The sequence below is a fragment of the Scyliorhinus canicula genome, chromosome 1 (assembly GCF_902713615.1).
Source record: "Scyliorhinus canicula chromosome 1, sScyCan1.1, whole genome shotgun sequence".
Lineage (NCBI taxonomy): Eukaryota > Metazoa > Chordata > Chondrichthyes > Carcharhiniformes > Scyliorhinidae > Scyliorhinus > Scyliorhinus canicula.
In genome coordinates, this window is record NC_052146.1 from 278,375,698 (window position 1) to 278,399,912 (window position 24,215).

Here is a 24,215-nt window from a genome sequence, read left to right on the forward strand (position 1 = left end):
CATATGGATGATAAGGGCATAGTGTAGGTTAGATGGCCTTTAGTTTTTTTCCATGTCGGTGCAACATCGAGGGCCGAAGGGCCTGTACTGCGCTGTATCGTTCTATGTTCTATGTTCTACACCATACGCCTTCTTAACAACCCTATCAACCTGGGTGGTAACTTTGAGGGATTTATGTTCGTGGACCCCAAGATTCCTCTGTTCCTCCATACTTCCAAGAATCCTGCCTTTAACCCTGTATTCAGCATTCAAATTTGACCTTCCAAAATGAATCACTTCACATTTATCTGGGTTGAACTCCATCTGCCACTTCTCAGCCCAGCTCTGCATCCTGTCAATGTCCTGTCGTAACCTTGATGTGGAGATGCCGGCGTTGGACTGGGGTGAGCACAATAAGAAGTCTTACAACACCAGGTTAAAGTCCAACAGGTTTGATTCAAACATGAGCTTTCGGAGCGCAGCTCCTTCCTCAGGTGAATGGCGAGGTATGTTCCAGAAACATTTATATAGACAAAGTCAGAGATGCTGGACAATGCTTGGAATGCAGGCATTTGCAGGTAATCAAATCATTACAGATCCAGGGAGAGGGATAATCACAGGTTAAAGAAGTGTGAATTGTCTCAAGCCAGGATAGTTGGTAGGATTTTGCAAGTCCAGGCCAGATGGTGGGGGGTGGATGTAATGCGACATGAATCCAAGATCCCTGTTGAGGCCGCACTCATGCGTGCGGAACTTAGCTATAAGTTTTTGCTCGGAAATTCTGCGTTGTCGCGTGTCCTGAAGACCGTCTTGGAGAACGCTTACCCGGAGATCAGAGGCTGAATGCCCTTGACTGCTGAAGTGTTCCCCGACTGGAAGGGAACATTCCTGCCTGGTGATTGTCGCACGATGCCCGTTCATTCGTTGTCGCAGTGTCTGCATGGTCTCGCCAATGTACCACGCTTCGGGACATTCTTTCCTGCAGCGTAAGAGGTAGACTACATTGGTCGAGTCGCACGAGTATGTGCTGCGTACCTGGTGGGTGGTGTTACCACGTGTAATGGTGGTATCCAAGTCGATGATCTGGCATGTCTTGCAGAGATTGCCCTGGCAGGGTTGTGTGGTGTCGTGGTCGCTGTTCTGAAGGCTGGGTAATTTGCTGCAAACAATGGTTTGTTTGAGGTTGTGCGGTTGTTTGAAGACCAGTAGTGGGGGTGTGGGGATGACCTTGGCAAGATGTTCATCTTCATTGATGATGTGTTGAATGCTGCGAAGAAGATGTCGTAGTTTCTCCGCCCCAGGAAAGTACTGGACGACGAAGGGTACTCTGTCAGTGGTGTCCCGTGTTTGTCTTCTGAGGAGGTCGGTGCGGTTTTTTGCTGTGGCGCGTTGGAACTGTTGATCGATGAGTCGAGCGCCATATCCCGTTCGTACGAGAGCATCTTTCAGCATCTGTAGGTGTCTGTTACGCTCCTCCTCGTCTGAGCAGATCCTGTGTATACGGAGGGCTTGTCCATAGGGGATGGCTTCTTTAATGTGTTTCGGGTGAAAGCTGGAGAAGTGGAGCATCGTGAGGTTGTCTGTGGGCTTGCGGTAAAGCGAAGTGCTAAGGTGACCGTCCTTGATGGAGATGAGTGTGTCCAAGAATGCAACAGAATTTGGAGAATAGTCCATGGTGGGATGGTGGGATAGGCCGTCCTATCGTTTCAGGCAATGGGACCCTGTGTGAGAACCTCTCTGGCCACATCGAGCGCATCTTGAAACCCATCGTACAAGGTACACCCAGATTCTGTCGCGACACGACGGACTTCCTACAGAAACCCAGCACCCATGGACCAGTTGAACCAGGAACATTCCTCGTCACATTGGATGTCTCGGCACTCTACACCAGCATCCCCCATGACGACGGCATTACTGCAACAGCCTCAATCCTCAACACTGACAACTGCCAATCTCCAGACGCAATTCTGCAACTCATCCGCTTCATTCTAGATCACAATGTCTTCACCTTCGACAACAAATTCTTCACCCAGATGCATGGAACAGCCATGGGGACCAAATTTGCACCTCAATATGCCAACATCTCCATGCACAAGTTTGAACAAGACTTCCTCACCACACAGGACCTGCAACCGATGTTATACACCAGATACATCAATTACATATTTTTCCTTTGGACCCACAGCGAAGAATCACTGAAACGACTACACGATGAGATCAATAAATCCCATCCCACCATCAGACTCACCATGGACTATTCTCCAAATTCTGTTGCATTCTTGGACACACTAATCTCCATCAAGGACGGTCACCTTAGCACTTCGCTTTACCGCAAGCCCACAGACAACCTCACGATGCTCCACTTCTCCAGCTTTCACCCGAAACACATTAAAGAAGCCATCCCCTATGGACAAGCCCTCCGTATACACAGGATCTGCTCAGACGAGGAGGAGCGTAACAGACACCTACAGATGCTGAAAGATGCTCTCGTACGAACGGGATATGGCGCTCGACTCATCGATCGACAGTTCCAACGCGCCACAGCAAAAAACCGCACCGACCTCCTCAGAAGACAAACACGGGACACCACTGACAGAGTACCCTTCGTCGTCCAGTACTTTCCTGGGGCGGAGAAACTACGACATCTTCTTCGCAGCATTCAACACATCATCAATGAAGATGAACATCTTGCCAAGGTCATCCCCACACCCCCACTACTGGTCTTCAAACAACCGCACAACCTCAAACAAACCATTGTTTGCAGCAAATTACCCAGCCTTCAGAACAGCGACCACGACACCACACAACCCTGCCAGGGCAATCTCTGCAAGACATGCCAGATCATCGACTTGGATACCACCATTACACGCAGTAACACCACCCACCAGGTACGCGGCACATACTCGTGCGACTCGACCAATGTAGTCTACCTCTTACGCTGCAGGAAAGAATGTCCCGAAGCGTGGTACATTGGCGAGACCCTGCAGACACTGCGACAATGAATGAATGGGCATTGTGCGACAATCACCAGGCAGGAATGTTCCCTTCCAGTCGAGGAACACTTCAGCAGTCAAGGGCATTCAGCGTCTGATCTCCGGGTAAGCGTTCTCCAAGACGGTCTTCAGGACACGCGACAATGCAGAATTGCCGAGCAAAAACTTATAGCTAAGTTCCGCACGCATGAGTGCGGCCTCAACAGGGATCTTGGATTCATGTCGCATTACATCCACCCCTCACCATCTGGCCTGGACTTGCAAAATCCTACCAACTGTTCTGGCTTGAGACAATTCACACCTCTTTAACCTGTGATTATCCCTCTCCCTGGATCTGTAATGATTTGATTACCTGCAAATGCCTGCATTCCAAGCATTGTCCAGCATCTCTGACTTTGTCTATATAAATGTTTCTGGAACATACCTCGCCATTCACCTGAGGAAGGAGCTGCGCTCTGAAAGCTCGTGTTTGAATCAAACCTGTTGGACTTTAACCTGGTGTTGTAAGACTTCTTACTGTTGTAACCTGCAACAGCCCTCAACACTATCTGCAACTCCACCAACCTTCGTGTCATCGACAAACTTACTAACCCACCCTTCCACTTCCTCGTCCAAGTCATTTATGAAAACCACAAATTGCAGAGGTCCCAGAACAGATTCCTGCGGGTCATCAACCTCCAGGCGGAATACTTTCCATCCACTACCACTCGCTGTCATCTTTCAGCCAGCCAATTCTGTATCCAGACAGCCAAATTTCCCTGTATCCCATTCACCCTGACTTTCTGAATGAGCCTACCATGGGGAATCTTATCAGATGCCTCACTGAAATCCATATATCCCACATCCACTCTCCGACCTTCATCAATGTGTCTCGTCTCAGAACCTCAAAGAATTCAATGAAGCTTGTGAGGCATGACCTGCCCCTCACAAAGTCATGCTGACTATCTTCAATCAAACTATGTTTTTCTAAATACTCACAAATCCCATGTCTCAGAATCCTTTCCAATATTTTGCTCACCACAGACGTAAGACTGACTGGTCTGTAATTCCCAGGGATTTCCTTATTCCATTTCTTGAACAGGGGAACAACATTCACCTCCCTCCAATCATCCGGTACTACTCCAGTGGAGAGTGAGGACACAAAGATCATCGCTAACGGCGCAGCAATCTCCTCCCTTGCTTTCGTAGTAACCTTGGGTATACCCCGCCAGGTCCAGGGGTCTTATCTATCCTGATGTTCCTTCACCTTAAATTCCCTAATCAACTCTGCCTCATTACACATCACCAAATCCAGAATTGCCTGTTCCCTGGTAGGCTCTGTCACAAGCTGCTCCAAAAAACCATCTCTTAGACATTCCACAAATTCCTTTTTTTGGGATCTACTACCAACCTGATTTTCCCAGTCCACCTGCACATTGAAGTCCCCCATGATTATTGCAATATTGCTTTTATTACATGCCTTTTCTATCTCCTGATTTATTTTCTGCGCCATCACCTGACTACCGCTAGGGTGCCTGCACATAATTCCCATCAGGGTCTTTTTACCTTTGCGATTCCTCAACTCTACCCACAGAGATTCTATGCCTTCTGACCCTATATACCATCCTGGTGTCTCTTTCACATCCACAGAAAGACGTGGACGTCTTTTGGTACCAAAACCCCAATACTGGTTAAAAAAAACTTTCGAAGTGCCATTACAAGGAATATTAGGTTTGCTCCTAGCAGCAGTGGGAATTCTTCTCAATTCCCTATAGGCGGGACCACTTAGTTTGTAAACAGGAGAATTTCACCCAATATATAATTTTATACTTGTATTAACAATTTTACTAGAGTCTGAGATCATGATCATTTATATTGAATTGCATCAAATTATAAAGCAGAGAAACAAGCTATTTGATCCACCTGGTCTGTGTTGGTATTTACGTCCCACAAGGGCCTCCTCTCGCCCTGCTTCACTAAACCTGATTTTGCCAACATTTGCGGTTACTTATAATAAAAGTGAACATGCAACAATGGTAAGTATTAAAAACAATGTAGCCTAAAATGCTCAATTGAGTTATATGTGTGACATGTTGAGGGCAATGATTAAATATTATTGATTTATCAACATTTCTTCGTTCTCCATGTTTAGGCTTCGTTTTACAGTCTTAGAGCCTGTTGTGGTATTTTGGATTTGGATTTGTTTATTGTCACATGTACCAAGGTACAGTGAAAAGTATTTTTCTGCGATCAGCCGAACAGATCATTTAGTACATTAAAAGAAAATACATAATAGGGCAACACAAGGTACACAATGTGAATATATAAACACCACCATCGGGTGAAGCATACAGAAATGTAGTATTAATCAGATCAGTCCATAAGAGGGTCATTTAGGAGTTTAGTAACAGCGGGGAAGAAGCTGTTTTTGAATCTGTTTGTGCGTGTTCTCAGACTTTTGTAACTCTTGCCCGATGGAAGAAGTTGGAAGAGTGAGTAAAATGGGAGGGGTCTTTGATTATGCTGCCCGCTTTCCCAAGGCAGTGGGAGGTGAAGATGGAGTCAATGAATGGGAGACGGTTCATGTGATGGACTAAGCTGTGTTCACGACTCTCTGGAGTTTCTTGTCGTGTTGGGCCGAACAGTTGCCATACCATCTGTGATGCAGCCAAATTGGATGCTTTCTATGGTGCACCTGTGCAAGTTGATAAGAGTCAATGTGGACATGCTGAATTTCCTTAGTTTCTAGAGGAAGTGTTGGCCCTGTTGTGCTTCCTTGGTCGTACGTTGATGTGGGTGGACCAGGACAGATTTTTGGTGATGTGCACACCTAGCAATTTGAAGCTGTCAACCATCTCTGCCTAGGCCCCGTTGATGCAGACAGGGGTGTGTATACAGTACTTTGCTTCCTGAAGTTAATGACCAGCTCTTTAATTTTGCTGGCATTGACGGAGAGATTGTTGTTGTTACACCTCTCCACTAGATTCTCTATCTCCCTCTTGTATTCTGACTCATCGTTGTTCGATGTCGAGCCCACTACGGTCATGTCATCAGCAAACTTGTAGATGGAGTTGGAGCCAAATTTTGCCATGTAGTCGTGTGTGTATAGGGGCTAAGTAAGCAGCCTTGCGGGGCCCCAGTATTGAGGACTATCATGGAGGAGATGTTGCTAATTCTTACTGATTGTGGTCTATGGGTATGGAAGTCGAGGATCCAGTTGCAGAGTGAGGAGACAAGTCCTAGGTTTTGGAGCTTTGATATGAGTTTGGCTGGGATTATATGTTGAAGGCACAGCTGTAATCAATAAATAGGAATTTGATGTAGAAGTCCTTGTTATCGAGATGCTCCAGGGATGACAGGAGGGCTAGGGAGATGGTGTCTGCTGTGGACCAGTTGCGGCAGTATGCCGCTTTTCCAAAGCTTTTTATGGTATATAATTAGTCACGGGAGTGTGCTTCAGCAACCACAATATCAGTCTTGTAGTTCCTCATTGTGCATCAAATTTTAATTGATTGGTAACTATCACATGAAGAGCCCCATCCTTCCCAGTGCTGTCATCAAGAAGTTTTACGGATAATATTTCAGGAAGAACATTTTTAAGTGCAAGCAGAACAGTTAGAGTGTGCTCACTTCATGGGATTAAATACTTGTGTTGGGTCCTATGCTCTAATAACTGTGCACGTGGAGGGCAGCACGGTGGCAGAGTGGTTAGCATTGCTGCCTACGGCGCTGAGGATCTGGGTTCGAATCCCGGCCCTGGGTCACTGTCCGTGTGCAGTTTGCACATTCTCCCCGTGTCTGCGTGGGTTTCACCCCCACAACCCAAAGATGTGCAGGATAGGTAGATTGGCCACTCTAAATTGACCATTAATTGGAAAAAATAATTGGGTACTCTAAATTTAAAAAAAAATAAATAAAAATAACTGCACGCAAATAGGGTGTATTGAGTAGAAGGTACCACAAGAGGTTCTGGGAAAATATTGTTTTATGTTATATTTTCAATCAGCAGAGTTTCTATGGTTGGTGGTTCCCTATGCAAGTTTATACTGCCTTATCCTGCCCCTCCAATGTATCCTGCAAGCCAACCAACTTTATTTTTGAAATATATCTTTATTTTTTTCAGGAGATGCAGAGATTGCTGCCAAATTCGCTTCACAGTTGATTGCTATGGGAGCTGATGTCACTCTTCGCAGCCGTTGGACAAATATGAATGCTTTGCATTATGCAGCTTATTTTGATGTTCCTGAACTAATAAGAGTAGTTCTGAAGGATGCAAATGCTGGAGGTAAATAATCTCATACTTTGTTTTACGAGGGATAAAATGTAGGCTTTCCTTTCTTATCTTTCTTTTTTACAAGTAGACTTTTATCAATATTTGTATTGGAGGCACGGTGAAACCTGTAAATTATGGTCTCAAGAGAATGAAATCAAGAGTCTTTGTAATTAGCTTTATTTTCAAAATGGCGAGTATATAGATTTAAAAATTGTTCTCAACAGTTTTGGAGAACCAGCTGAGAATATGATTGGCATATAATCACCTGCAATGATGCTCTGAATATAAGTTTGGAAGCAGTAATTGTTGCATTTCTGTTTGCTTAATACAAACTTAACGATCTCACACACCAAACATATGTTTGATTTTTTTTGAAGAAGTGTTACAAGATTGCTCAGCAGACATATTTAGTACACATATTCAACAGCTATTGCTTTTTGAAAAATATTTCTTTATTCTCCCAAAACATTCGCCCACATGTTCACATAGACAACTGACAAAAAGGAATCAGGAATCACCCATGGCCACCAATAACACCCATCGCCCCCCTCCCCCCCCAACCCCCAACTAATGTTCAATGTTATCCAGTTCTTGAAAGTGCATAATGAATAATGCCCAAGAATTGTAGAACCCCTCCATCCTTCTCCTCAGTTCAAACTTTACCTTCTCAAGAGTCAAGAATTCCAACAGATCCCCCCGCCACGCCAGGGCACAGGGTGGAGAGGCTGCTCTCCATCCCAACAGGATCCGCCTTCAGGCGATCAAGAGGCGAAGGCTACAACATCTGCCTCCGCACCCGTTTCCAACCCTGGCTGGTCCGACACCCCGAATATGGTCTCCCGGGGGGCCCGGGTTCAGTCCCCCCCTTTCCCCGCAACGTTCACACACATCCTCTACTCCTTTAAAGAATCGGCTCGTCTCATCCTCGCCCTCGTGAGATGTGTTCTTTATATCACCTTCAGCTGTATCACCCCAACCTCGCGCACGAGGTGGAGGCATTCACTCTCCAGAACACCTCACACCAGAACCCCTCCTCCATATCCTCTCCCAACTCTTCCTCCCACTTTGCTTTGATCCCTTCCAGCGGTGCCTTCTCCTCCTCTAAAATAGCTCAGTAGACCGCTGACACGACCCCCATCTCCAGTCCCCCTGTCGTCAGCACCTCCTCCAGCAATGTGGATGCCAGTTCCTCTGGGAAGTTCTGTATCCTTTCTAGCAAAATCTCGAACCTGCATGTATCTAAACATTTCTCCCTGCTCCAGCCCATACTTTGCTTCCAGCTCCTTCAATCCTGCAAACCGACCCCTAAGAAACAAATCCTTCAGTGTCTTAATTCCCTTCTCTTCCCATTTCCGAAAATTTCCATCCCACCTCCCCGGCTCAAATCTGTGGTTCCCCCGAATCGGCATTTCCCTTGACCCTGCCCCCAACCCGAAATGCTGGTAATACTGCCTCCAAATTCACAGTGAAGCTATTATTACCGGAATCCCTGAGTATTTCCCCGGAGCTATCGGGAACGGCGCTGTTGCTAGTGCTTTCAATCCCGAACCCCTGCACAAACTCTCCTCCATTCTGATGCACTGGGAATCAACCCCTCTTACCCAGCTCCGCACCTTCTCCACATTCGCCGCCCAGTAGTAATATATTAGGTTCGGAAGCCCCAAACCCCCTGCCTGCCTTCCTCTCTGTAGTAGCACCTTTCTAACTCTGGCCACCTTCCGTCCCCATATGAACGACATAATCCTTCCCTCAATCTCTCTGAAAAAAGCCTTTGGCAGGAAAATCGGCAGGCATTGAGAAATAAACAGAAATCGTGGCAACACGTTCATTGTAATTGCCTGTACCCGACCCACGAGTGACCGAGGGAGACCATCCCACCTTGCCAGATCAGCCTTCACTCTCCCCACCAAACTAGAAACAGCTATTGTTAACAGGAAAGTAGACCTGCAACACCTTCACACCACATGCTACTGGCAAACCTAAAACCTACTCCGAACAATGTTTGATGGTCATACTCATTAGCATACTCTAACAAAGCAATATCACAATTTACCCTTCTCCCCGCCCAAGATAACATTGCATACATTAAGAATGCAAATTCATATACGTTAGCTCCGGAGGAGGAAACAAATCTGAGGCCTGCACTGATGTGTTATGTACTCTGGGACAACACCGGCTGCAACTGGATGCAGCTTTGACCAAAAGATACTCCAGACCTCCTTGGAAGTTAGTTCAATCTGATTTATTGAACCAGTAGCATAGTTAGCACAGTTCTTAATGAGTTCGACTCTCTGCTAACCTAAGTGTGGTTACTTTGTCTGACTGAACCAGACTAGCTCTTATCCACGTGCTGGAGGTGTAATATTGTACACACACCCTGCCTCACTCTGTAAATGTTCATCAATGGAAAGAGGCGGAGTGTAAGTGCCGTATGCCTTTTATAGTGAGATCACACTCCCGAATATCCTGCCTGCTCATTGGTCATGTCCTGTTCTCTGTGTTCATTAGCTGCTTGTCTGTATATCATTACATGCATGTTTGCATATCATGACATCTCCCCTTTAGCACAGGGCTAAATCGCTGGCTTTGAAAGCAGACCAAGGCAGGCCAGCAGCACGGTTTGATTCCCGTATCAGCCTCTCTGAACAGGCGATGGAATGTGGCGACTAGGGGCTTTTCACAGTAACTTCATTTGAAGCCTACTTGTGACAATAAGCGATTTTCATTGCATTTCATTTTTCATTTTTTTTTGTATGTTCTGTGGCCTGTGGAAATATATATACGAGTGGTGGCCTAGACTAGCCTATTTACAAACAGTGGCATATGTGAATGTATTTACATGTGAAGACAGCTGTCTAAAGCGAGAAAACAGAACATATCAAACAACACAAGTGCTCATAAGTCCAGTCTCTGTGGCTTGCGTCTGAGTCTCGTTGACCGCTGGTGAGGTGGTGGTGGGGACGACGGCGCCTTGACAGGCGGGATGGAAGTCTGACTGGCAGCCTCGTAGTTCGAGGTATCAGGAGGTGGCAAAAGAATGGACGGAAACCGAGAAGAAAGCGGTTGCGGGCAGGCAACCTTGCGCAGTGCCCATCTGTTCCGACGCTCAGAGCTATCAGCCATATGGACAACATACGAGCGGGGCGCAGCCTGTCGAACAACGACAGCTGGAGCAGACCAACCACCATCCGGTATCTTGATCCTGACAGAGTCCGCCGGGGATAACACGGGCAAAATCAGTGGCATAAGCTTCATAGCCCTGCTTTTGCCGGTTTCGGAGCTGCTGCACCTTCTGCAGCACCGGGAGGTGATCCGGGTTGGGAAGTGTATCGCTGGGTGCGTCATCCTCAGGTCCCTGTTCATTAGGAACTGAGCCGGCGACATGCCAGTGGACAGTGGGGTTGCCCTGAACGCAAGCAGCGTGAGGTAGATATCAGAAGTAGAATCCGCCACCTTGCAGTTGAGCTGCTTCACAATGTGCACCCCTTTTCCCACCTTCACATTGGACTGCGGATAGTGTGAGCTGGAAGTGTCATGTTGAATTGGTACGACTTGGCAAACATAGTCCACTCGTGGCTGCTGAAGCATGGGCCATTGTCACTCATAACAGTGAGTGGGATACCATGCCTGGAGAACATCTCCTTACAGGCCTTGATGACGGCCCGAGAAGTGAGGTCTGAGAGCTTCATGACTTCAGGGTAATTGGAGAAATAAATGATCAACACGTAGTCACGACCATTCGCATGAAAGAGGTCGATGCCAACTTTGGACCACGGGGAGGTCTCGATCTCATGCTGCTGGAGCATCTTCTTGCTCTGCGCTGGCTGGTAGTGTTGACAGGTCGCACAGTTGAGGACCATGTTCGAGATTTCCTGGTTAATACCGGGCCAGTAGACAGCCTGCCTGGCTCTGCGTCTGCACTTCGATGCCCAGGTGTTCCTCATGGATTTTGCGGAGCACCAAGCTCTGGAGACTGAGTGGAATGACAATCCGGTCCAGCTTGAGGAGGATACCATCAATCACCGTCAGGTCGTCCTTTGCATTATAAAATTGAGGGCACTGCCCTTTTTGCCAGTCATTGGCGAGGTGGTGCATAACACTCTGCAAGAGGGGGTCTTTGGCTGTCTCCTTGCGGATACGAACCACCTTCTCATCAGTCGTTGGGAGGGTGCTAGCACACAGCTACACCTGTGATTCAATCTGCCGGATGATTTCCAGCGGTTCACTAGGCAATGTGATGGAGCGGGACAGTGCATCAGCGATGATGAGCTCCTTGCCAGACGTGAACACAAAGTCAAAGTAGTACCTTCTGAGTTTGAGGAGGATGCGCAGCAACCGAGGTGTCATGTCGTTCAGGTCCTTGTGGATAATGCGGACCAGAGGCCGATGATCCGTCTCGACAGTGAATGTCAGCAGTCCGTAGACATAGTCGTGAAACTTGAGAATTCCAGTGAGAAGGCCCAGGCATTCCTTCTCGATCTGCGCATACCGTGTTTCGGTGGGCGTCATGGCCCTCGATGCGTAGGCTACCGGTGCCCAGGATGATGTGTCATTGCGTTGAAGCAGCACTGCACCAATGACATCCTGGCTCGCATCTGTGGATATCTTAGTCTCCCTGTCGGGGTCGAAAAATGCCAAGTCGGGTGCAGTGGTGAGCTTGGCTTTCAGCTCCAGCATCTCTGCCTGATGTGCTGCCTGCCACTCAAAGGCAGTGGACTTTTTTTATCAGGTTGCATGGGGCCGTGGTGTGGGAGGCCAGGTTCGGGATTAAAAAAATAATAATAATTTCCCAGGATGAACTTTCCCAGAAAATTGACCATGCCCAGGAAACGCAACACTGCCTTCTTGTCCTCCGGGACTTTCATGGCTTTGATGGCCTTGATCTTGTCTGTGTCCCGATGCACGCCCTGCTGAGAGATCTGGTCTCCCAGGAACTTGAGTGTCGACATGCCAAAGCAACACTTGGACCTGTTCAGCTTCAGGCCATTGGCATCGACGCGGTGGAATACCTGCTGGAGACGGGAAACATGCTCTTTGGGGGTTGTGGACCATACGATGATGTAGTCCACGTCCACACGAACCCCTTCAATGCTCTCCATCATCTGCTCCATGATGCGATGAAAGATCTCCGATGCCGAGGCAATGCCAAACGGCATGCGATTATTGCAGTATCTGCCAAACGGTGTGTTGAAGGTGCAGAGCCTCCTGCTGGACACATTCAGCTGGATTTGCCAGAATCCAGGTGACGCATCTAACTTGGTAAAAAAATATGCGTGTGCCATCTCACTGGTGAGTTCCTCCCGCTTTGGGATGGGGCAGTGTTCACACATTATATTCTTATTGAGATCCTTGGGATCAATGCAGATGTGCAGGTCTCCCTAAGGCGTCCTTTCACATCCCATCGAGCTGACCCAGTCAGTCAGTTCGGTTACCTTGGAAATGATACCTTGAGCTGTGCCTTCAAGCGCTCCCTCAGCAGAGCCGGGACCCGGCGTGGTGCGTGGACCACTGGCTTAGCATTAGGTCGTAGCAGAATCTTGTATCGATATGGCAGCATGCCCATCCCGTCGAACACATCCATATACTGAGTGAGGAAGTCGTCGATGCCGGCCTGAAGATCCTCATTGGGGGGGATGTGGTTACGTAAACCTGCTGCATGAGGTTATGCTGCTTGCAGGCGTGCGCGCCAAGTAGGGATGCCCTGTCTGGCTTGACAATCTCAAAACATAACCGAGCATGGGTACTCCGGTTAGAGACGAGTAGATGGCAGGATCCTAGTGCCGCGATGGCATTCCCATTGTAGCCCAGGAGCCGGCAGGCTGCTGGAAGGAGCTTGGGGGGCTTCTGGATGCGTCTGAAATCTGCCTGTGAGAGGAGGTTGGCAGAAGCACTTGTGTCCAGCTTAAACTGGATGGAGCAATGGTTGACCTGCATCACCGCCGCCAGTCGTCCGCAGAATCCACAGCGAGGATGGACTGGAGTTGGGATGAGTTGGATGTTGCATATTCACATTTGGTAATGGTGCCCACACAGTCGGCGGAGTCCAGACATTCTCCCTCTGGATCCGTTGTGCTGCCAGGATCAGAATCTTGTAATCGTTGTTGCACACTATGAACGTGGCGTCGTCGGAATTGGGAATGCTGGCCCCTGACTGGTGGTGCAGACCTGCACAAGGCTGCATAGTGTCCAGGCTTCCCGCAGTTTAAACATCGCCTTCCTCTTGCAGGGCAGTGTTTCTTTAAGTGGGCGTTGCCGCTGCTCGAGCACGTCATGATATCGGCGTCCTGACGTCGGTGCACATGCGCAGTGCGGGTGTCGGCCGCTTCGTTATCCTGTTTGCATGCGTGGGGCCTAGAGAAAAGCGCGCGATATGGCCGCTGTCATCAATGCTGAGGCGCTGCATCCGGCAGATTGCCTGCACACTCTCTGCCTCGTGGGAGGCAAGTTTCTCATTTTCAGCCGATTTGTACTGGGCATAGCGATTTTTGGCTTGCTCATGCACTGTGCATGTTTCAATCGCGACTGGCAGGGTCATATGCTTGATTTTCAGTAGCTGCTCTCTCAGAGGATCAGGGTGAACACCAAAAACAATTTGGTCTCTGATCATAGAGTCAGCAATATCACCAAAGTTGCAGGACAGCGCTAGCAGGCAGAGGTTAGTTAAGAAGCAGTTGAAAGATTAATCTTTACCTTGTAGACGCTGCTTAAAAATGTAGCGCTCGAAGATTTCATTGGTGTCCACTTCACAGTGACTGTCAAACTTGTCCAGGATGGTCTGAAACTTTGTCTTGTCCTGGCCTTCAGTGAAGTGAAAAGAGTTGAAGAGTTCGATGGCTTGATCAACCGGTGTTGAGAGGAGAAGCGCGATCTTCCTTGCATCAGACCCACCCACGAGGTCCGATGCTTCGAGGTACAGCAGAACCTTTTGCTTGAATGTCCGCCAGTTGGCACTGAGATTGCCGGAGTTCCTGAGCTAGTGAGGCGCCTGAATCTTCTCCATTGTGCCGGGATACATTCGCTGGTTGTCACGGAGTGGACTGTGGTAAACCACCTAGATTAAGCAGTCTCCTGGTTTCATGATGTATTATGTACTCTGGGCTAACACCGGCTGCAACTGGATGCAGCTTTGACCAAAAGATACTCCAGACCTTGGAAGTTAGTTCAATCTGATTTATTGAACTAGTAGCACAGTTAGCACAGTTCTTAATGAGTTCGACTCTCTGCTAACCTAAGTGTGGTTTCTCTGTCTGACTGAACCAGAGTAGCTCTTATCCACGTGCTGAAGATGTAATATTGTACATACACCCTGACTCACTCTGTAAATGTTCATCAGTGGAAAGAGGCGGAGTGTTTCTTTAAATCTCATGCCTATTTTTTTGTTTTTTATAAATTTAGAGTACCCAATTCATTTTTTCCAATTAAGGGGCAGTTTAGAGTGGCCAATCCACCTAGCCTGCACATCTTTGGGTTGTGGGGGCGAAACCCACGCAAACACGGGGAGAACGTGCAAACTCCACACGGACAGTGACCCAGAGCCGGGATCGAACCTGGGACCTCAGCGCCGTGAGGCCGCAGTGCTAACCCACTTTGCCACCATGCTGCCCTCGTGCCTCATGCCTTTTATAGTGAGATCCCACCCCTGAGTGTCCTGCTTGCTCATTGGTCATGTCCTGTTCTCTGTGTTCATTAGCTGCCTGTCTGTATATCATTATGTGCATGTTTGCATACCATGACACGCACCTGGTCCAGGTGTTTCTTTATTACATGTTTTCCCACACGTATCTCATACGATACAGGTCCTGTCCTGGCCTTGACTGTTCCTGCTATCCATGTGGGGCTATTCGCATAATTTCTGATCTATACATTATCACCCGTGTTGAACTGCCTTTCTCGGTGAGTGTTGTCGTGGCCTTTGCATTGGGCCTCTTGGTGTCGCTCTATTCTGCCACTCAAATTCTGGAATTGTAAACTCAGCTGGGTTCGGAGTCATCTGCCCATGAGTAGCTCCGCCGGTGCTATTCCCGTTGTGGCGTGTAGTGTTGTTCTGTAGTCGAATAGCCAGCGCGACAGTTTGCTGTCCAATGATGCTGCTGACTGTTTCTTCAACCCGACTTTTAAGGTCTGGATGGCTCTCTCCGCCAAACCATTCGATGCCGGGTGGTATGGTGCCGTCCTTATGTGCCGAATGCCATTAGAATTCATAAATTTTGTGAAGTCCTGGCAGGTGAAAACTGATCCATTATCCGAAACGAACACCTGCAAAATACCATGAGTTGCGAACGAAGTGCGGAGTTTTTCCAATGGTAGTTGTTGAATTTGCAGAGTTCATTTTGTAGACGTCCAGCCATTTGGAATGGGCGTCTACTATTATAAAAAACATTGAACCCATAAACGGGCCTGCAAAAATCGACCATGGTCTACCTGGCCATTCCCATGGGTGCAGCGGGGCTGCCGGTGGCACCTTCTGCCCTTGTTGGCATTCTTGGCACCAACCTACCAATGCCGCTATGTCTGTGTCCAGGCCTGGCCAACAGACATAGCTTCTGGCCAGCATCTTCATTTTTGAGACTCTAGGGTGCCCATGATGTAGTTCAGCCAGTATGGCTCGACGGCCTTGACTTGGAACTATTACTCGAGCCCCCCATAGCAGGATCCAGCCTTCCACGGTGATCTGCTCTCTTCAGCTCCAGTAAGGGTGGAATTTTGCCTGGACCGGTGTTTCCATCTCCCCAGTTAGCACCATATGTTTTAGTTTTGATAAAACAGGGTCCCTTTGGGCCCATAAACAAATGTTTTGTGCGGTCACTGCAAGGGCGTCCAGGAAATGTAACGTCATTACCGTTTCCTTTATTTTGGGTACTAATGGTGTGGCGTCTGGTAATGGCAGCCTGCTGAATGCATCGGCGTTTGCCACCCGGGTTCCTGGCCGATGCTCCAGTTGATATTGGTACACCGTCAGTATTAGGGCCCAGCGTTGGATCTGGGCCAAAGCTATTGGTGGTATTGCTTTGTCTTCTTTTCAACAAACCCAGCAATGGCATGTGGTCTGTAATTATAGTGAATTTCCGCCCATACAAGTACTGGTGAAATTTCTTCACCGCGAAGATCACGGCCAGTCCTTCCTTTTCGATTTGGGCGTACTTTCGTTCTGCTGCTGCCAACTTCCTGGAAGCAAACACTATAGGTCGTTCCTGTCCGCTTTGCCTTCTGTGTGCTAAAACTGCACTGGAGACGCGTTGCACGTGAGCATCAACTCTTTCCTGGGGTCGTAGTGTGCCAAGATGTTCTCTCAGGAAAGCTGTTCTTTTATCTTCTTGAAAGCCCTGTCTTGGCGGGGGGGGGGACCACTCCCAGGCTTGCCCCTTTTTTAGTAATTGTTATAGGGTGGTCCAAGATGGAAGCTCTGTTCTATATGAACTTTCCATAATATGTCACCAGCCCTAAAAAAGACATTAACTCCTGGATTGTGGTGGGGGCCGGGGCATCTTTAATCGCCCTGGCCCGATCCTTCTAAGGGTGTAGCCCTGATTTGTCAACCTTGTACCCCAGATAGGTGACTTGAGGTGCTCGGAAAACACATTTCTCCCTCTCTAGGCGCACGCCTGCTGCTGAAAACCTCCTAAGGATTTCCTCCAGGTTTTGCAGGTGTTCTGCCTTTGTTTTTCCTGTAATGAGAACGTTGTCCTGGTAAATGGCGACTTGTGGTAGCCCTTGCAATATATTCTCCATTGTCCTCTGGAATATTGCACAAGCTGACGATACCCCGAAGGGTAATCTTGTATACTGAAAAAGGCCCTTCAGGGTGTTTATCGTTGAGAGTTTTTGGGACTCTTCGTCCAGCTTCAGCTGTAGATATGCATGGCTCATATCCAGCTTTGAGAATAGGAGTCCTCCAGCCAGCTTTGCACACAAATCCTCAATCCGGTGAATTGGGTATTTGTCCAGTTGTGAGTCGTGATTAATTGTTTGTTTGAAATCGACACAAAGGCTGACCGAGCCGTCCAGCATAAGGATAGGCACAAGTGCCGCCCATTCTGCAAACTGGGCCGGTTTTATTATTTCCTCACGTTCTAATCGTTTTATTTCCATATCGACTTTCTGCCTTGATGCGAAGGGTACTGGTGGGGCTTTGTAGAATTTTGGGACTGCCTCTGGATCTACATGCAATGCCGTCGTTGTTCCATTTATTGTTCCGAGCCCTTCTCGGAAAACCTCTGGGTATTTGCACAGGAGTTCACTCAGGTGGCTATTTTCCAGCTGGAAAATGTTTACCTAATCCAGTTGGATCTTTTTTAGCCAGTTTTGTCCCAATAAGCTTGGCCCCACACTTATCACTACCATTAAAGGCAGCCTAACCAGTTGTTCTCCTTAAGCCACAGTTACATGCGTTGTGCCCAACACTCTCAGTGGTTCCCCTGTGTATGTCCTCAGTTTTGTCGAGGTCTTGGTTAGGAATAAGGGTTGGAGTCCAGTGTGAATTTTATTGAATACTGTTTCCCCTATCACTGATATAGCTGCTCCAATGTCGATTTCCATCCGTGTGGAACGTCCATTCAACCTTATGGATAATTTAATGGGTTTTGATTTCACCATCGTTACACAATTTAGTTGTTCCTCGTCGGAGGTAGGGATTCTAGGGTATGCATTCTCCTGTACCCCAGCCTACGTGACCTTCTCCAAGATGATGGTTTTGGGCTTCTATTTTTCCTTTCTGCCTCCGATCTCTGGCAACAACTACAATATTTTGCCGGGCAAAAGGCTGCAGGGGCTGTCGTCTGTCTGGACCTAATTTTCCCGTGCTTGTGAGGGCTTCTGCGAGTGGGCCTGGTTAACTTAGTATCCGAGTCATTCCAGAGGGTGGCTGTGCAGTTGCCTATCCCCCAGCGGTAGTACCTTAACTCAGTTTCACTTAAATGGGCGTCTACCTCCATCGGAGTACCCTGTAACTCATGAGCTCCACTTGCCACTTTTTCTAAGGACAAAGCCAGCTGCAATGCTTGTTTGCAATCCAGCTCAGCCTCTGCTAACAGACGTTTCTGTATTGCTAAATTATTTATTCCACATACCAAACGGTCTCGGAGCATCTCATTTAGCGTCAGGCCAAATTCGCAAGCCTCTGCTAATCACCTTAATCTTGTTAAAAAGTTTGTAACTGACTCCCCAGTTTCTCGGAATGCTGATTAAAATCGGTACCTTCGCAGAATCAGAGGTGGCTTAGGGTCATAGTACTCTTTTGCCAAGTCTGTCAATTCCTGGAAAGTTTTTGTGTTCGGTGCCTCCGTAAAAGTGAGACTGCGCATAATGGGAAAGATTGCTGGCCCACACGCGGACAGCAGAATGACTCATTGCTTTTCATTCGGAACTATATCATTTGCTCTAAAAAAAATACTTCATCCGCTCTACATATTGGGCCCAATCTTCCACTGCAGGGTCAAAAGAGTCCAACTTTCCGAATAAAGGCATTTTGCCTGTCAGTGGCTTCCCCTTAATATGCAGCAGCTGCTGACGAGCAGGTTTCTTCGGGTCGTTCCGTTTTCCTCATCACCACTGTAATAAGTCCTCGGAGGCAGAAGTCCCGTCACCAGAATTCCTTTTATTTACAAAGCCAACAGCTGAACAACCATGACCATTGAGTCTGCTGTCTACACCAGGAGTGCAGAGGATCTGACACTCCCTGTTATGTACACAGAAAGGGGTTCCCTGATTGGGCCACTAATGAGGGAACTCGTATTCTAATTGACCAATCTCAAAGGCCTGGCCTAAGTCATTACAGATACACATGGGGCTGGATTCTCCATTTGGGAGACTAAGGGAGCGATTCTCCGCCCCCCACGACGGGTCGGAGAATAGCGGGAGGGCCTTCCCGACATTTTTCCTGACCTCCCGCTATTCTCCCCCCCCCCCACGGCCGCCCCACAACACGAATCGCTGCTCGCCGTTTTTTACGCTGGATCAGTCCGCGGGGCGGCTGAGGGGCATAACGGCCCGCCCATGCGCGGGTTTCACGCATATGCGTGATGACGTCATCTGCGCATGCGTCATCGTTTGCGTCAGCCGCCGTTAACCTTGGCGCGCGGGCTTAGCGAAGTTCGCTAAGCCTGCGATGCCGAGGTTCACGGGGCCCCACTGCTAGCCCCGACCGGGGAGCAGAATCGGGTCCCGGGAGGGGGCGCGGAGGCTGCCGTGAAACACGGCCAGTTTCACGGCAGCCTTCACGACTCTCCGCATTTGCGGAGAATCGCGCCCTAAGTGTTCCCGTTGGCACTGAATAGCGTACATTTTCATTTCTGTTGGGAGCGCTATTCGTTCTGCGATTCAGGTCATGCAAATGGGCCAGCACTCTGTGGGCGGTATTACCGCTGGGCTGGAATTAGTGCTAAAGACCCTGACAGCTGGAGCTGTTTTTAAGTGCTCCACTCACCACACACTCATTACAGCCATAAAGATAGGTAGAGGACAGCAATGACTGAAATGACACCAAGCAAACAGCTGGTTAATCCACCTCCTTTTACAGGCACACAGTGCCTCTTTAAGGTAATAGAAGCAAATAGCAAAGGAAATTAAATAATTAGTGATCAACTTCTTTTGAACATGAAGAGGAAGCTGGATGAAGAACCATGCAGTGATTCTGCAACCATATCTGTTGATAAAAAAAACAAAGTTTATGGAACCAACAATGTGCTATCCTTTGATTCTGATAATGAGGTGAAAAATAGTTGCAGGCCACCACCATTTAAAGGAATAATGTCTCTTTAAATCAAGAAGTCTTACAGCACCAGGTTAAAGTCCAACAGGTTTGTTTCAAACACTATGTTTCGGAGCATTGCTCCTTCCTCAGGTGAATGAAGAGGTATAGTCCAGAAACATATATATAGACACATTCAAAGATGCAAGACAATGCTTAGAATGCGAGCATTTGCAGGTAATTAAGTCTTTACAGATCCAGAGATAGGGGTAACCCCAGGTTAAAGAGGTGTGAATTGTCTCAAGCCAGGACAGTTGGTAGGATTTTGCAAGCCCAGGCGAGATGGTGGGGGATGATTGTAATGCGACATGAATCCAAGGTCCCGGTTGAGGCTGCACTCATGTGTGCGGAACTTGGCTGAAAGTTTCTGCTCGGCGATTCTGCATTGTCGCGCGTCCTGAAGGCCGCCTTAGAGAACGCTTACCCGGAGATCAGAGGCTGAATGCCCTTGACTGCTGAAGTGTTCCCCGACTGGAAGGGAACATTCCTGCCTGGTGATTGTCGTGCGATGTCCGTTCAATCGTTGTCGCAGCGTCGGCATGGTCTCGCCAATGTACCACGCTTCGGGACATCCTTTCCTGCAGCGTCAATGAATGAAATGAAAATCACTTATTGTCACGAGTAGGCTTCAATGAAGTTACTGTGAAAAGCCCCTAGTCGCCACATTCCAGCGCCTGTTCGGGGAGGCTGGTACGAGAATTGAACCGTGCTGCTGGCCTGCCTGGGTCTGGGTCTGAGCGATTTAGCTCAGTGTGCTAAACCAGGTAGACAACGTTGGCCGAGTCGCACGAGTATGTACCTCGTACCTGGTGGGTGGTGTTCTCACGTGTAATGGTGGTACCCATGTCCATGACATCATGGACACTCCTTGGTATATCTGCAAGTAAAGAAGAAAAGTTGAAATCTGGATAGCACTAATTGTATAAGTCCGTATCACTAAGTGGAGATAAAAGCGGTGATTACAAAGACTCCAATTAAGACGTAAAAGGTGTATAACAAAGGATGGTGCATATAAAGCCAACCAACTCTGTGGAGATTGAAACCTCAGCTTTACTTGCCGCTGAAAGTAACCATGTGAAAGAAAAGAGAGAATGTAAAGCAAAAAGGATTGAAAAATGTTTATTGACTAAAAATTAACCAATCATTTCCCCAAGCATTGACAAAGAATCTGCAACCCAGAGTGCTTAAGGAGGTAGCTCTGGAAATAGTGGATGCATTGGTGTCATCTTCAGGGATTTTATAGACTCTGGAACAGTCCCTGCAGATTGGAGGGTAGCTCATGTCACTCCAATATTCAAAAAGGGAGGTAGAGAGAAAGCAGGGAATTATAGACAAGTTAACCTAACGTTGGTAGTGGGAAAATTCTTGAATCCATTATCAAGGACTTTATAGCGGGACATTTAGAAAGCAGGATCAGTCAGAGTCAGCATGGATTTATGAAGGGGAAATCATGCTTGACAAATCTGTTGGAATTCTTTGAAGATGTAACTGGTACAGTTGACAAGGGGGAGCCAGTCAATGTGGTATATTTGGACTTTCAGAAGGCGTTTGACAAAGTCCCACATAAGAGATTATTGTGCACAATTAAAGATCATGGGGATTGGGGGAAATGTATTGCGGTGGATAGAAAACTGGTTGGCAGAGAGGAAACAAACAGTAGGAATTAATGATTCCCTTTGAAATTTGCAGGCAGTAACTAGTGGGGTGCCACAGGGATCGGTACTGTGATGCCAGCTATTCACAATATAAATGATTTGGATGAGGGAACAAAATCTCAAAGTTTGCAGATTATACCAAGTTGGGTGGGAGGGTGAACTGTGACAAGGATGCAGGGATCTTACAGCATGATCTGGACATGTTGGGCGAGTTGGCAAATCAATGGCAGATGCAGTATAATTTGGATAAGTGTGAGGTTATTCACTTTGGAAGCAAAAACAGGAAGGCAGATTACTACCTGAATGGTTGTAAATTGGGAGAGGGAATGCACAGCAGGGATGTGTTGCTGCAATTATCCTTATTCACCTGAGGAAGGAATGATTCAAAACAAACCTGTTGGACTTTAACCTCGTCTCTTCCTCTAACCCCCTCCCCCCAGAGTTGTGTATTCCTGTCTGTCTCCTCCCATCTCTCACTTTTTCCTCTAGTCACCGTTGGCTTCGAACAGATCTTGGAACAGGCCGATGAATTGTGCCCATGCTTTGAGGACGCCGTCTTCCGGCCCTCGGATGGTGTATTTGATATTCTCCAGGTAGAGAAATTCCGCCAGTCTGCAGCTGTGGGTGGTGCTGCCCCCCATGTCGATGTCGGGGATTTCCGCCATGGTCTTTTTTATGAAGTCTTTGTCGTCCCAGTTGGGCGCGTACACGTTTACCAGTACTACCGGTGCCCCGTCTAGGACACCGCTGACCCTCTGGGTCCGTAACCGTCCTGGTCTCCATAAACCTCGTCCTCTTACTGATCAGTATGGTTACTCCCCTAGCCCATGTCCAGTAGCATGAATGGTACGTCTGTCCAACCCAGCCCTTTGTTACCAGCAGTCTGTCCTTTTCCTTCAGGTGTGTCTCCTGCAAGTAGTTTATGATGTCCTTCAGGCTCTTTAAGTGGGCGAAAACTCTGGATCTTTCACGTGCCCCTTTACATTCCAGGTGACTATCCTGATGGAGGGGTCTCTGTCCCCCGTTCCTGTGGGATCACCCATACTTACCTGGTGGAGATGCCCCTGTGCTCCAGGAGGCACCCAATATGGCCGTTAACTGTGTGTACGCCACATGGGTGGCCCCTGCATTCCGGGGTTTCTCTTTGTTTAGATCATAGAATTTACAGTGCAGAAGGAAGCCATTCAGCCCATCGAGTCTGCACCGCCCCTTGGAAAGAGCACCCCAAAGTGTGGGGACCCTCAAAGTGGCTGCTCGCACCGCCATCTTGATTCCTCGGCCAGCTCCCTGCCTGCCATAGCCATTCTTGCTGCCAACTCTTTTCCCTGTTCCGCCCCCAGTCTATCCTGTGTACCCCTCTGTCCCTCTGCCCCCCTCTCTCCCCCTGTCTCCCCCTCCCTGCCTCCCCCCCACACCCCTGGTGTTCCGCCTGCATACCGCTGTGTTCCCCCCTCCAACTTGTCCATGCGCTCCCTCTTCCCCAGAGATGCGTCAAGGCCCCCCTTACTGCCTGTCTTCCCGTGCTAGCCCTCCCTGCTAGTAGGGTGGCTCGCCTCCCAGGGCTGGTTCAGCCCTTTACCTTCATTGACTGACTGCCTGCATTCCCTTCTGCGCCCCCTCACCTGCTTTCCCTGTCCTTGCTTCCTTCTATACCTGGTCTCTATGTTTATAGCGAGGCAGTGCAGTCTCGCTCAAACACATAATAATAATCTTTATTATTATCACAAGTAGGCTTACATTAAAACTGTAATGAAGTTACAGTGAAAATCCCCTTCGGCGCCTGTTCGGGTATACAGAGGGAGAATTCAGAATGTCCAATTAACCTAACAAGCACGTCCAATGGACACAGATATAGGGAGAACAAAATCCAAAGAAAAGGATACACAGTGGGGAAGAAGATGCCAGCGAACAGTAGCTAGAGGGGCAGATGACAGGCAGGTGAGAGGCAGAAGTGGTGGAAAGGCAGCACGGTAGCATTGTGGATAGCACAATTGCTTTACAGCTCCAGGGATCTAGGTTCAATTCCGGCTTGGGTCACTGTCTGTGCAGAGTCTGCACATCCTCCCCGTGTGTGCGTGGGTTTCCTCCGGGTGCTCCGGTTTCCTCCCACAGTCCAAAGATGTGCAGGTTAGGTGGATTGGCCATGATAAATTGCCCTTAGTGTCCAAAATTGTCCTTAGTGTTGGGTGGGGTTAATGGGTTATGGGGCTAGGGTGGAGGTGTTGACCTTGGGTAGGGTGCTCTTTCCAAGAGCCGGTGCAGACCTGATGGGCCGAATGGCCTCCTTCTGCACTGTAAAATTCTATTTCTATTTTTCTATTTCCGCACAGACAGTGACCCAAGCTGGGACTCGAACCTGGGACACTGGCGCTGTGAAGCAACAGTGCTAAACACTGTGCTACTGTGCCGCTATAGCCCAGACTATAGTCTCTGATTTCATCTCTTTTTTCCCCAGTGATCCTCCCCCAACACACCTTTGTCGCTACCGAGCTTGGTCCCTGTCCAGGTCGTGGCTCGCACAAAGTCGTTTGCCTCTGTCGGGGTGTTGGAATAATGTTCTTTATCCTGACACGTAACCCAGAGTCTGGCTG

The 24,215-nt window shown here is 48.3% G+C and overlaps 1 protein-coding gene across 7 annotated transcripts in view; it reads left to right on the forward strand.

Annotated features, from left to right (window-relative positions):
• LOC119974729 (CAP-Gly domain-containing linker protein 4-like) overlaps nucleotides 1–24,215 on the forward strand; it is a 513,643-nt gene that overhangs the window by 117,996 nt on the left and 371,432 nt on the right. For all 7 annotated transcript variants that reach the window (XM_038813915.1, XM_038813928.1, XM_038813946.1 and 4 more), the window contains one exon: nucleotides 7,075–7,236. In XM_038813915.1, the coding sequence (XP_038669843.1) occupies nucleotides 7,075–7,236 (162 nt within the window). The remainder of the gene's footprint in view (nucleotides 1–7,074; nucleotides 7,237–24,215) is intronic.